This window comes from Paroedura picta, chromosome 12 (assembly GCF_049243985.1).
Source record: "Paroedura picta isolate Pp20150507F chromosome 12, Ppicta_v3.0, whole genome shotgun sequence".
NCBI lineage: Eukaryota > Metazoa > Chordata > Lepidosauria > Squamata > Gekkonidae > Paroedura > Paroedura picta.
The window spans coordinates 31923347-31937240 of NC_135380.1; the positions used below are offsets into that span (position 1 = coordinate 31923347).

Below are 13894 nucleotides of genomic sequence, written 5' to 3' on the forward strand. Positions count from 1 at the left end.
GTTTTACCTTCTTACCACTACTGCCAAGTTGTGTATTTAACAAAACAGTAAGCGCCTGTCTCATCAGCTGAGAACCAGAATTAAGTCGGACTTGGAGTGATACCATTCCCTCCTGAAATACATCAGAGAGATTCCAGCCATTAAGTACCCAAGAAACAAGAAAAGACATCGGAGAATTCAGCTTTCCATTTAGCAGGGTTAGGCAAACTGCGGCCCTCCAGATGTCCATGGACTACAATTTCCGTGAGTCCCTGCCAGCATATGCTGGCAGGGGCTATCATGGAAACTGTAGTCCATGGACATCTGGACGGCTGCAGTTTGATTACCCCTGCCATATAGAGTTTAAAAGGCGCAGTTCTGTATTTCCAAGGAAACCTAGGGTATGCAGGACTGTTGAAGCAGAGTCTGTGACAAGAGGGGAGAGAAAACATCAGTGCTCAAGTCATGATTTGTTTGGTAGATGACTGACAAGCTACCAGAAGCTCCCTTCCCTTATCAATTAAGGCATCTCCATGGAATAGACAATTGTAGTCAATCCCTGTTTCATGTGTATCCCTGAGCATAAAAGGCATGCAAGATCAGTTTTTGTGGCCCTACTGGCAAAACTACTTCAAGTGGCTGTGGATGCCTGCCTTCAGACAGCAGAATTTGCTCACGGCAACCTAAAGACGCCTCGCCATAAGGTCAACATTTTACCCTTGCAGAATGATGCCAGTAAAGGTTTCCCTGAGATGCTGTCCAAAACATTCGGAAATGCTTTGCTGCAGCCACACACAGAGACACTCAGCAGTCTTTCCTCCTACCTAATAGGCAGTTTGTCTGGCTTCACAGAACCACAAATGCCAACCTATACTGGCCACAAGCGGCCGTTTCCAATGGAAACAGGAGAGCAAGCAAAGACGCTCTTCATGTTGTCATGAGAACAGGGCCTGCAACCACCCCCTGGTAGATCTGCAAGAAATCCAATACTGACATGATTTCACCAGTAAGCTGTGGAAAGTTATTCACAGCAGAGATCAATATAATTCTCATCATGCCAATACTACAGGGCAAAGACTAGTTCTACAGCTTATGCATAGATGCTTTCCTCAAGAACCCAGCTCACATGCACAAGCTCTCCCTCTGCTCTGATCAAGCTGATTACAAGCCCCTTCTAACTCGAATAAGAGGACGCCAGAGTTCTCCATTTCTAGTGTCTGACAAAGGGAACTTTGACTCTCGAAACTTGATAACAAAACTCTTGTTGGTCTCTAAGGTGCTTCTGGACTTGAATCTGCTTTCCTATGGACCAGCATGGCTACCTTCTGAAATTATCTTCCTAGATGGACAGTGCATTAGGCACACAGCTTCTATCTCTTGTTCTGGCACTTGGGAGTATGACCACTAATATAAATGATGCCTTGGAGCCAACAAGAGCTGTCTTGCCCAGGATGCTCCATGCACTTTTCCTGGCACCTTCTCTGCCAGGGTTGTGTGCTGGGAAACAAACTCGTGGCCTAGGTGGGACTTACCTACCAAATGTGCTAAAGCATCACTGTAGAAAAACAGAGCCTTGGGCAATTCTCCCTTGGGCATCACTCCCTATTTAGAAGTGGCCTTAACTTCTACACAAACATGATATTTAATAACCTGCTGTACTACCTCATCTAGTTGGAAGATCTGGACTCTAGGTGGCTAAATATGGAATGTTAACAGACAAGTGGACAATCATTTGAAATATCATTGGCTTATATGGCCAGGTGAATGACAGAAATCACATACCTTTTCATGCCACTGGAGTAGTATTGCACTGCTATTTTCTGTTGGCTTTTCAAATCCTTTATAAATGTACTTCATTAACAAATCAATACCATTTCTGTCTAAGGAGTTTACCGCCTGAACTCTGCTCCACCCAGAAGACAGGTAGATATCACAAGGTAGGATCAGCCCCCTGTAACCTCAGGCCACAAATTTCCTTTAAATATTGGGCTCCCACAGCCACAAAGCGCAGTCAGTTTCCAGGCTACAGAAACTCTGTCCGACGCTCGTCTTGGTCCCTCGTCCGTCGCCCCAAATTGCTTCCCTGGACCTCCGGAACTCTGCTCCACCCAGAAGACAGGTAGATATCACTTCCTATCAACCCTTAGTATAGGTTCCTCCCCTATAAGCCTTTTCCTTGTGTGCTAGTGGCTAGGAATGTACTTTTCTATGCTAGAGTGTGCATGTGTTGTCTTTTGTCTAATTAGTGTGTGTTAATAAAATCCTTTCATGTTTAGATCATTGTCTGCCTTGGTTCTATCTCAGTGACATAATTACCCAGTAAACTGTGCAATACAAGGTCCCACGTTACGCCACGCTGCCTCTTGCTGGCTCTACTAGCTGATTCCCCACACCTAAATTTAGACACGTGTCCTTACAGACACGCATTTGGCGTAACAGACCTGGTGGATCACGCGGGCAATTGCCCCAGGGCTTCTATTCCGTGGTAAAAGCAGACGCGCAACTACCTCGGTTTAAAACCTCTGTGATGTAGGGGAAAAGTCTCTGAGTCGAACTAGTGGCTTTTGTTGTCTGAGTGACTTTGCCAATCGCTGTTGTGTGAATTCTGGGTGGGCTGTTTTCTGTTCCCCTCCCCTTTAGTACTGCAAAGCCTGTTGGCCGTGGGCTAAAACGGTGTTCACTTGGAATTTGTTGTGGGTTTTGACTGTCACTCTGTGGGGACCCCACATTGCATCTTTCAGACCCACTGGGTGTCTCCCGCCACGGTAGCGTGTGATAGGGAACCCCGCCCTTACGCATCTGACCTTCGCTAAGGCAGAGCTGAGGTTTACCCTTTCATGTGCTGTATACATCGTGAATTAGGGCTCCTCTTCCTCCTCTTCTGATCACGAGCTGTAGATACCGTGAATCAGTCGAGGTTTGCAGGTGCTCCTCCTGACTTCGGGCACTCCCGTTAAGTGCAGGGCAAGGAAGGACGCCGTGCCAACCCCCCCCCCCCCTCTTTTTAGTTTCCTCCTGTTCATGTGCTGTATATACCGTGAATCAGGGTTGGTAATCATTCTGCAGAGGCAGAGGACACAGGCCTGGTCTTTCTTTTGCTGCATACCGGAGCTCGGTGCCAGCAATCTTTGGGTTAATTCTTGGGTGCGTTGCCTGTAGGATTTCCCCTATCTCTTTGAGTGTTTGGGTAACTGCTGCCATAAGGGATGGCTGCAAAGATTGTTCTTGCTGAAGCCTTTCAGAACAAGGACAGGGTAGACCAGCTGACCAAGTGGGTCATGTCAAAGGGGCGCAACCCCTGGAAACCTGGGTTCTTTAAAGATCCAAATCCCCTGGAGAAACTTACAGAGACTTTTCAGTCCTACTGTGACTCCAGGAGGCCGAAACTGCGAAGTTTGAGTACCCACGCTGCCTGGGGTCTCTACATCGCGCTGCAAGACAGTGTGGCACAGATTAGAGAACTACAAACAGCGTCAGAAAGTTTGGAACGGGACCTCCAACTAGCATTGGAAAATCAGGAGCGTGAGTATGCACTCAAGCTTTCTGATACAGAAACTCACCTTGAGTCCCTGGGAAAAGATCTTGAGAGAGAAATTGGGGAGCGAGAAGCTGTAATCAGCAAGCTCCACCGAAAAACATAACAGTTGCAAGGAGAGAAATTTGACTTGCTTGTGGACAAAAACCACTATGCAAATCTGGTACAGGAGAAAGATCTCCAGTGCCAACAGGCTCTTCTGAGAGCAGAAGAGGCCTCCGCTAAGGTGAAAGAATTGGGCAAGCTGCATGATCAGGCACAGAGTGCAGCACAATTTCTGGCTAGGGAAAAAGCAGCACAAGTCTCAGCCATAAGCCATGATGTGTGCCGCCGTGAAATTGAAAGTCTGAAGCAAAAATTGGGGCTTCAGACTGCTCTCATTGCAACTGTGCACCCCGAGACACTCCCTTCCCTGCCAGACCTGTCTCACACCGAGCAGGTACTGCCAGCAGAGGCTGTCTCACATCCGCCAATCCACCTTGATTGGACGGAAACCCCCACTCCGGTCCATCCTGTCCAGCATGAGACAGTCCGGAGGCACATGGCAAACGGCCGTGTTGAGGTTACCAACCAGGAGAGAGTCATGATTTGGAAGCCTCATGAAGCGAAGGCTATTGGTTACCAGTTGGGCCCTCTCAACAGGGACACTGGCGTGCAATGGCTGTATTCAACCCTAGAGCAGTACCCCACTGCCAGCGGGGAGGATCTGTGCCAATTGGTAAGGGTGTGCGCTACTGGACAAGCCTTACGGAATGGCCTACTCCAACGTAATATGGCACAGTTAGGTCCAATGAATTGGGCCTGTGAAATAGCCAAGTTGCTATGGCCGGGCGAATCAGCGGAGCTACTGTTCCTCATGGACAAGCAAGGCCCGGATGAGAACCCTGAAAGCTATTCAATCCACAAATGTTTTCTTGCGCAGTTAGCTGAGAAGGTTCAGGCAAATGCTCAGGGTATATGGAACTTTAATGTAGACAATTTTAAGACTCCGTTCTACAATGGTCTTAACACAAGAACAAAAATTGCTATAGGCTTGTTCAACCCGACCAACATCACTTGGTATGCGCTCAAGGAGAAGGTACGGCTCGCTGGCGACCTTTTCCGTGAGGCGGCCTATGCTCAAGGTTCTCGAGTCAAGCATCCCAAGAAAGGCTCCCAGGAACCAGTGCATGTGGTCACTTATGCCATCAGTGGCCCGCATTTGAAACCTAGAAGAAACAGGAGACACAGCAGCTTTGGAGCAGGGAAAAACCCCTCTGGCCAAAGTGCAGAGTCTTTCCTTGGCACCCAAACTGCTGTGCCTCCCCCAACACCTCTTGGGAACCCTCAGCAGGCAGTTCCCTCTGCCCAGAATCGGTCTCAGCACCCGGAAACCTTCCTAAGGAGATACTTCTGGGCCGGGCTCAAGGAGGCCAGATTGGACATGGCCCAGTTCAACAGGCAGCCTCTGGGGAAGCTAGCCCTTGCCTATGGGAAGCTTACTGCCAACTCAGCAGAGCGCCCACAGCCACCTTCCCCTGCCCAAAACAGGGATAAGACACAGAGTGGTTTTTCTTATAGTAACTTCCCCCAGAATAATCCCAAACCTAATAGAGATTCTGCCCCTCAGCAGCAGAATAAAATTAGTGACCGGATTTTTCTGTGGCGGGAACTTAGAAATGCTGGGGCAGACATGACCCAGTATGATAACCAGCCTACATCTGTGCTCATGTGTGCCTTTGTGAAGGCCATGAGGAAGAGGAAAACCAGGAAAATGCTCAGACCTGAGCCAGAGATGGAGGTAAGAACTAGGCCCACAGAATTTTTTTCTGAATCCCCTAAGGATTGGCAGAAGGAAATAGAGAAATTTAAAACTCTTACCCAGAAACAAGATCTAGAAATTAAAGATCTTAATGAGAAAAACAAGGAATTTCAGGGTGAACTTTTAAAAGTAAAAACCCATTTGCAAAATGTGCTGGATTTCCAAAGCCACACAGATAGTAAATTGAAAAGAAAATGCAGCAGATCCGGCAACCCAGCTTCACCTCTTGTCTTTAAAAAAGAGGAAATATTCTCAGTTCCCCCATCTCTGAGTCAGGAAGGAAACCTTGCCTCTGAACCTGTACAGAGTTCCAAAATCCAAGTTCACAATAATGGTTCAACATGTGTGCTTCCATTTTTACTTTTAAACCTCCAAATTTTAAATTTGGCTGCAATTGGTAGAGCCTCCACTGATAGTTGCATTCACACTGAAACAGCCACTATTTTGCAATCTTAAAACAGACTCTCTTTGTCAAACTGCCTTCCTAGGCACTCAGCCCTATGACTCATGCCTTGCTCTTCCCCAGTGAAGCAAATAATCTACATATCTAAGGAACTTTAACAGCACAGAAAGTATTCTTTCTTCTCAAATCGGGAAGGGAAGAAGTTTTGTTTCTTTAAAGACTGACTCCCACCTCAGGGAAGCAAGGGGGGGGGGGGAAGTCACAGATCCTCTTTGGGAAATGCGTCCTTTACAGATTTTTCTTCCCTTTTACATTTTGTCTTTTTATTTTTAATTGGCAATTAGAACATTTTCTTTTTGTCATTTTTTTTGTTTTAAATGAAAATCTAGCTTATCAGTCAGCCAATAAAGACCCTCTGCCCATGCACAGGAACAGTCTTTCCCTTTCAGGATACCAGGTTTCTCTGCCTAAGAATGGGAGCATCTGGTTGAAGTATTTCCATTGTGTCCATTTCAAGGAATGGAAAGGACAATCAGACAATCCCCAGGAGGATTGTGCCACTGAAGAGCCCCCGGAAGTCAAACCTCCAGCCCCACCGCAACAGTGGTGGTCAAACAACTCTCACTGAGCAATTCAGGAGAGCCTGCTTTGGAAGGTGTAGCAGAAACCTTCCTCCAGTTTGATCCAGGGTAAAGAGAAATAGGAACAAAGACCTTGCCTGCTCTCGGACACGAGGGGGGGGGGAATACTTTACACAGCTAATAAATGTATCCATCTGGTTAGCCCCAATTGGCATGGGTGCTTCCCTGATCGATGCAGCAAAAACTGAAGTTCTGACAAATAAACTGGCAGTAGCAACTGATGCCACCTCTCAACTGGCCAAACCAGTCCAAAATCCTCTGGAGATTGTTGTAGAAGTACAGCACTCCACGAACTCAACGAGCGAACGTTTCCCTGGCACCCACATGTGCGCAGGCTCACTCTATTAATTTGGCCCTAGTCACGGAACTAATCAGACCTAAATCTGAGGGCCACATTAAGTAAAGCAGTTCATGATGGCAACCCTCATGCCGAATGAAGCTGCCCTATTTGATTGGTGGGCTCTCTTGCATGTCAAGATCGAGCCGGGATTGCTCCGCCTGTTCGTGGCGACAGTAGTTCCACAGGAATTTTTCCAAATTCACCCTGTAGTTCTTCTTGGACTTCTAACTCAGTCCGGAGACATTCTCTATGTTAGCCACTGGGCTAGGATCTCTCTTCTACGGGTTGGCAGACAGTCAATGTCCAAGGTTGCCAATGCCGGGAGAAATAAGGCCTCATCTGTGACAGTGAAGCCTTAGAGGCACATCACCTGTGCCTTGCCCCCACCAAAAATTGATCAGGAAAAATGCTCTTTTGGACGTGACCCAAGAGTATAATTCGGCCACTGGTTATCACCGGATCCAGCCCATGGCACCATTATTTAATCACTGTTTCTGTAAAATGTACTCAATCCATGAATGGGTCTTCACTTACACCGCTGTCCTCTGGACGAAGCAAGAGCTCCCATATCTCTCCTGTCGTCCTGGGACTTGGTATGGAACCCCTCCACCACCTCCTCATGCATCCTGCTCTTTGGAAAACCCTGGAAGCAGTGAAAGCAGCTGGAGCCGCTGCCATCCTGATCGTCACTGATAATGGTAACCAGATCTCCACTTTAGCCACCAAGATTACTAACTTGGGACATCACCAGTGGTGGGAATCCCTCCTAAGATGGTCAAGCAATGCTACCAGTGCCATCAACTTCAAGATGCACCCCATCATCATCCTCATCTGCCAGATCACCCTGGTCATTGTCCTTTTCTGCCTCTCTTGCTGGGAAAAGGGACAGTTCAACAGACTGTACCTAATTGCCTCGTACCCATAATGGACCCTTGGTCTACTCTGCGCCCTCTACTGGCTGCTACTGCAATTCACCTCCTGACCTGGAGTTGGCTTTGAACTATTATGCTTCCTGCTTTCCCCTGCCTGGGTATTCTGGGAAGATACCTCCTGCAGCCCCAAGGACTATGGACTCTGATTTGAACACTTTTCTGCCTTTCACCAGCATGGACAGGATCCCTCTGTTCCACTGCATTTTTCTTGTACAGCTGTGGACCTGCATCACCTACAGCAGCCCTTCCTGTCTACCCACTCAAGATGGTGATGGAATAAAAATTCATTTTTGATTGGAAGAAATTTGACTCTAGCCTACACATGGACTGGACTGAATAGCAGCAAAGCAATTGCAGCTGCTAGCCCTACCAGATTGGACATTTGATTTAAAGGGAAAGACGCCTAACCTCTTTCCCTCCATGAGAGTTATGTATTTTATTTCATTTGCTGTTATTGTATTGTTGTATTGATGTGTATCTGTGTGTATTTTCCCTTAGGTTTTAAGCATTTGAATGTAATTTTAATTAATGATATTTAGAATGTTTTACTATAGATTGTATTTGTAAGGTAGATTGCTGCCCACATGTTAGAAATAACTGCCCATACCTGTCATAAGGAAAAAGATTCAGCTTTCACTTTGCCCACACATTTCCACAGACAACTAAAAGGGACCAGCCCTTAGCTCCTAATACTATTTTTGCTTTTAATTTGGCTTTGATAGAGTAGGAAGTTTTTCTAGTGGCAAGAACTGGAAACCTACCTCACCCTCCCAAAAGTCTTTCTGACTATTTTCTTTTGTGGACAGTTTATCTTTGCTTACATGTGTTTGGTCATTTGTGAACATTCCAAAGAGTTCCACTCTTTGTAGTTCCCAAATGAAGGGGGGGATTGTTATGTGGGCTGTCACCCCTCCATCAAAGGCTGGCACACGCGTGTCAACCCTTCCTGACACTCCTGCGCAGATCCTGGCCCCAGAGAGAAAAGCCAGGTCAAGCCTTGCAAAGCATAATGGGAGAGCAACTAAAACCCACTTCTGGCTCTGAAGCAGGACTTGGAGGTAGGCTTCCCCCAACCTACTTGCTTGCAAACAAAAGAGGAGTTTGTCAGCACACCTGGCAACTACAAAGAGACAAAGGCACCCCACCCAAGACTCCCCTCCAGCCAGCCAAGCACATTGTCTCATAAAGGGAACTGGCCACTCTCTTTCAACATCTAATCCAAGATTTGGTCTTTGCTTGTGCCTGGGGATAGTAGTAAGGGAAAAGACAATCATCCAGGATTTGCCAGCTATGGGCCATCAGCCCTTCTAGACAGGAAATATTTCTTCATATTCCCAGCAGCTAGTTTCTTGGATGTTGGATTTTCGTAGGGCAAACTTTAATAAACTCAGAGACATGATGAGTGTCATACCATGGACGAGAATGCTGGAAGGGAAGGGAGCATGTGAAGGATGGGCGCTACTCAAACAAGAGCTATTGCATGCTCAATCAATGACTATCCCAGAAAGACGAAAACACTGCAGGAGCTCTAAGAAGCCTATTTGGATGAACAGAGAACTTCAAGAGGAACTAAGAAAGAAAAGGAAAATGTTCAGGAACTGGAGGGAAGGACAGAGCTCTAAAGAAGAGTACCTACAGGTTACTAGGCACTGTAGATCAATCATAAGAAAGGCCAAGGCTAAGAGTGAGCTAAGATTGGCCAGGGAAGCCCATTGTAACAAGAAAAGATTTTTCAGTTATGTGAGGAGCAAACGTAAAGTAAAGGAGGAAATAGGCCCACTGTTGGGTGCGGATGGACAAACTCTAACGGAAGATGCAGAGAAAGCAGAAAGGCTTAGTGCCTATTTTACATCTGTTTTTTCCCACAGGTCAAAGTGTTTAGGCACATCTAGAGATGGCCATAGCCAAAGGACAGTGTCTGGGTGGCAGGTTAACATGGATAGAGAGGTTGTCGAGAGGCATTTAGCTGCACTGGATGAGTTCAAATCCCCTGGTCCGGATGAAATGCACCCGAGAGTACTCAAAGAACTTTCCAGAGAACTTGCAAAGCCCTTGTCCATCATCTTCGGAACCTCTTTAAGGACTGGAGATGTCCCGGAGGACTGGAAGAGAGCAAATGTTATTCCAATCTTCAAAAAAGGGAGGAAGGATGACCCGGGAAACTACAGACTACTGAGTCTGACCTCTGTTGTGGGGAAGATAATGGAGCAGATATTAAAGGGAGCGATCTGCAAACATCTGGAGGACAATTTGGTGATCCAAGGAAGTCAGCATGGATTTGTCTCCAACAGGTCTTGCCAGACCAACCTGGTTTCCTTTTTTGACCAAGTAACAGGTTTGCTGGATCAGGGAAATTCGGTTGATGTCATTTACTTGGATTTTAGTAAAGCTTTTGACAAGGTTCCCCATGATGTTCTGATGGATAAATTGAAAGACTGCAATCTGGATTTTCAGATAGTCAGGTGGATAGGGAATTGGTTAGAAAACCGCACTCAAAGAGTTGTTGTCAATGGTGTTTCATCAGACTGGAGAGAGGTGAGTAGCGGGGTACCTCAGGGCTCGGTGCTTGGCCCGGTACTTTTAAACATATTTATTAATGATCTAGATGAGGGGGTGGAGGGACTACTCATCAAGTTTGCAGATGACACCAAATTGGGAGGACTGGCAAATACTCCGGAAGATAGAGACAGAGTTCAACGAGATCTGAACACAATGGAAAAATGGGCAAATGAGAACAAGATGCAATTTAATAAAGATAAGTGTAAAGTTCTACATCTGGGTCAGAAAAATGAAAAGCATGCCTACTGGATGGGGGATACGCTTCTAGGTAACACTGTGTGTGAACGAGACCTTGGGGTACTTGTGGATTGTAAACTAAACATGAGCAGGCAGTGTGATGCAGCGGTAAAAAAGGCAAATGCCATTTTGGGCTGTATCAACAGAGGCATCACATCAAAATCACAAGATGTCATAGTCCCATTGTATATGGCACTGGTCAGACCACACTTGGAGTACTGTATGCAGTTCTGGAGGCCTCACTTCAAGAAGGACGTAGATAAAATTGAAAGGGTACAGAGGAGAGCGACGAAGATGATATGGGGCCAAGGGACCAAGCCCTATGAAGATAGGTTGAGGGACTTGGGAATGTTCAGCCTGGAGAAAAGGAGGTTGAGAGGGGACATGATAGCCCTCTTTAAGTATTTGAAAGGTTGTCACTGGATGCTGTTTCTGTTGGCTGCAGAGGAGAGGACACGCAATAATGGGTTTAAACTTCAAGTACAACGATATAGGCTAGATATCAGGAAAAAATTTTTCACAGTCAGAGTAGTTCAGCCGTGGAATAGGCTGCCTAAGGAGGTGGTGAGCTCCCCCTCACTGGAAGTCTTCAAGCAAAGGTTGGATACACACTTTTCTTGGATGCTTTAGGATGCTTAGGGCTGATCCTGCATTGAGCAGGGGGTTGGACTAGATGGCCTGTATGGCCCCCTCCAACTCTATGATTCTATAATTCTATGAAACCGATCCGCAAAAAGAGATTTGTTTTTTTCCGAGCGAGTGGACATCAACGCACCGGCAAGCCTTCGTGTACCCAGCAAGGCTTCCCCGGCTGCAATCCCTCTGTTTAAAGTCACCAAGCACAAGCAACACAGAGGCCCGTTTGCTGGTTTATTTTCCCTTTATTTTCCCTTTATTTTCACACTGTTTTCGGCCGAAAATCGCGCCCGTGAGGGGGGGGGTTTCACTCGGGGGGAGCGTGGCAACGATGAAACGGCAGCTCAAACACCATCTGCTAGCTGGATCCCCCCCCCCCCGCACACACTAGAGACCCATATGATTCAAAGACATGTGTTGTACCACTGAGCCATGGCCCTTAACTTATGCCATTAGTGGGAGACTGCTCTTTAGCTACCTGGCCTGGCTTCCATGATCAAACCTGAATGCCTGCCTCTCCCTGTGAGCCCAGGTGACAATTCAGGGTTTTCTTTCAAGAGACATTTCTGGTTGTTTCCTCTCTCCTATCATCACCTTAAGTAGGCAGAATATACTTTTCTGAATGAAGGGGCTGTGACGACCGATCGTGGCTTTGCTGTGTTTTAGGCATTCCACCTCATCAAAGCTGTATCTGTTTTGCTGAACTTCTCTCAAGAGGAAGAAAGCATGCTCAGGGAAACCCTGGAATACAAGGTGAGGCTTGAGCTGAACTCGCAGTTACTGTTCACATGTGCACCTACATCACCGGGTAACTTTGTATACGCAAAGCTATTATTGAAGCCCCACCAGAAGAGCTTTCATTACTGTTCCTCATGCAACTCCTTCCCAACAGTCAACTTGGTGAGTGGGAGCTGGAGAGAGGGTGGAGGGCTGGGACTGCAGCCCCTTGGGTGTGGGAGTCCCTGCCAGCAATCTCCCCCACCCGGAGGTGCCCCAGCCATGATCTCGCCAGCCCTTGCCGGCGCTGCAAAGGCAGGGGGAGAGCACAAGCCAGTCCCCACCAGCACTCCCGCTGCCCTGAGCAGCTCTGGCCGCTGCAGCAGGACTTGCCTGGCCTGCCTAGGGTGGTAGCACATGTTGCATTTAGAGGTATGACAGGCTTTTTTGCTCGTTGGAACTAAACTAACCCCCCCCCTTTTCTTCTGTTGAATGGAGCACTTTTGTCCAGGTTTTAAATGCTGCTGCCTGCTGTTGTCTAGGAAATGCTAGTATGCGTTAGGCCTTTTCCAAATCACCAAAATATTAACTCTTTTAGCAGCTACTACTTAAAATATTCCTACCTGGCTTTAACCTTCCTGCTCACTAAGGCCTTATCTTCACCTGCGTTCTCCCCAAATGCTTTGTTAAAAGAGATTTCTTTCCTCATTGCTCTCTCTGCTTACTATGCCATTGGCTCTGTATTCCAGATCCCTTCTACCCCTTTGTTCCTTTCTTAGTCTATAAAAGTTTACCAGATGCATGGGATTTGATCTAAACCAAGCCTTTTCTTTCTCTAACGACTATATCCACAGTAATCCTGATTGTAGGTCTGCTTCTTATAGTGAAAGAGGCCTTCTCTATTAAGTTCCTGCTTCCCAAAGCAATTACTCCCTATTGCAGTGGATCACCTTTCTGTTAATTGCTCTTCTGATAGTTAGTTAGAGGTGTGCTATACACCAGCCATGATCCAGACGAGGGCTAGGTGGAGAGCAAGGGAATGTAAGCTTCAAGCCCTGTTGGTTTCCCTGTCCTATTAGTAACAATTTGTAAGGGAAAGCTGTACCATTTAAAAGCCGTGGTGTTTTTCTTCCAACTGACTTAATAGCATAGGTTTTGATTGGCAAGCCGGAGTAGGCTTTACGGGTTTCCTTTTCCTATGTGGCCCTGGTCCTCGTTACATCTGATTGCACAATTTACCTGAATCCTCCAACATGTTTGCTTTGGTTCTAGGATAGTACTTTGCAGTCTCAGTGAACAAAAGTCCTCTCCTTGTCTGAGAAGTAGACTGGAATTGGGGACCTTGTGGCCACTAGGGGGCTGCTTTCCTGTTGAAAAACACATGGCTTAAAAAGTGAGAGAACGCTGTGCATGATTGATCAAGGACTGCCGTTTAAGCTGTAAGTGTTGTGTTGTGCTTTTTCCCTGCCAGAGGTCCTGGTTTGGGTCAAAACCATCTCCCAGAGGCAGCATCCGACCCTCCATCTCAAATCCCAGGACGCCATGGTTGTGAATGGCTCCAAAGAATAGACTGCCTACTGGCCTTTTAGTTGTTCTTTCTTTCTAGAAAAAAGATACTGCACCTGTCTATTAAGGTGTGTCTTAATTATGCTCACCATAGTATTTTGTATAAGGACTTTAAAAAACTGTTTACAAAACTGTATTGTAAAAGGGAGTATCCTTTGCTACAACTGCGACTCCCTTGGGGGGAGGGCAGGGGGCTTGGAAGAGGCTGGCTCTCGACATCTTGAGGAACTGAAGTACTGCCTTCGTGGAGGAAGTGCTTGTCTGCGTGGGATGCATCTTTACTCCTGTCATTACAGAATGCACATCTCTTAGGTCAGCATGGTGCTGGGATCATTCCTGACAGTATAAAACATTCCAGGCCTGATGGGATCTTCTGCCTTGTCAGACTGTGAGCACGGCTGCTGGAAAGAGCAGATTTGAGCTTCCAGCAGGATCACGCAACTTCTTCAAGAGTTGGCTGCCTTTATAGTTCTTAAAGAAAAATAATTCGAAATGGTCTTTTATGTCATAGCTATTCAGTTGCCTTTTATTTATTTATTCTTTTTAAT

At 46.6% G+C, this 13894-nt stretch overlaps 1 protein-coding gene across 1 annotated transcript; it reads left to right on the plus strand.

The window, feature by feature from the left end:
- The first annotated feature begins 828 nt into the window (after positions 1–828).
- LOC143822149 (uncharacterized) lies at positions 829–6529 on the plus strand. Its single transcript, XM_077306927.1, has 2 exons — positions 829–1902; positions 2099–6529. The coding sequence occupies exon 2, from the start codon at positions 4056–4058 to the stop codon at positions 5769–5771; it is 1716 nt and encodes a 571-aa protein (XP_077163042.1). The 5' UTR covers positions 829–1902; positions 2099–4055; the 3' UTR covers positions 5772–6529.
- The last annotated feature ends 7365 nt before the right edge of the window (positions 6530–13894 follow it).

Coding starts and splice junctions, on each gene's coding strand:
- LOC143822149 (XM_077306927.1), top strand. CDS start 4,056: ATGGCAAACGGCCGTGTTGAGGTTACCAACCAGGAGAGAGTCATGATT.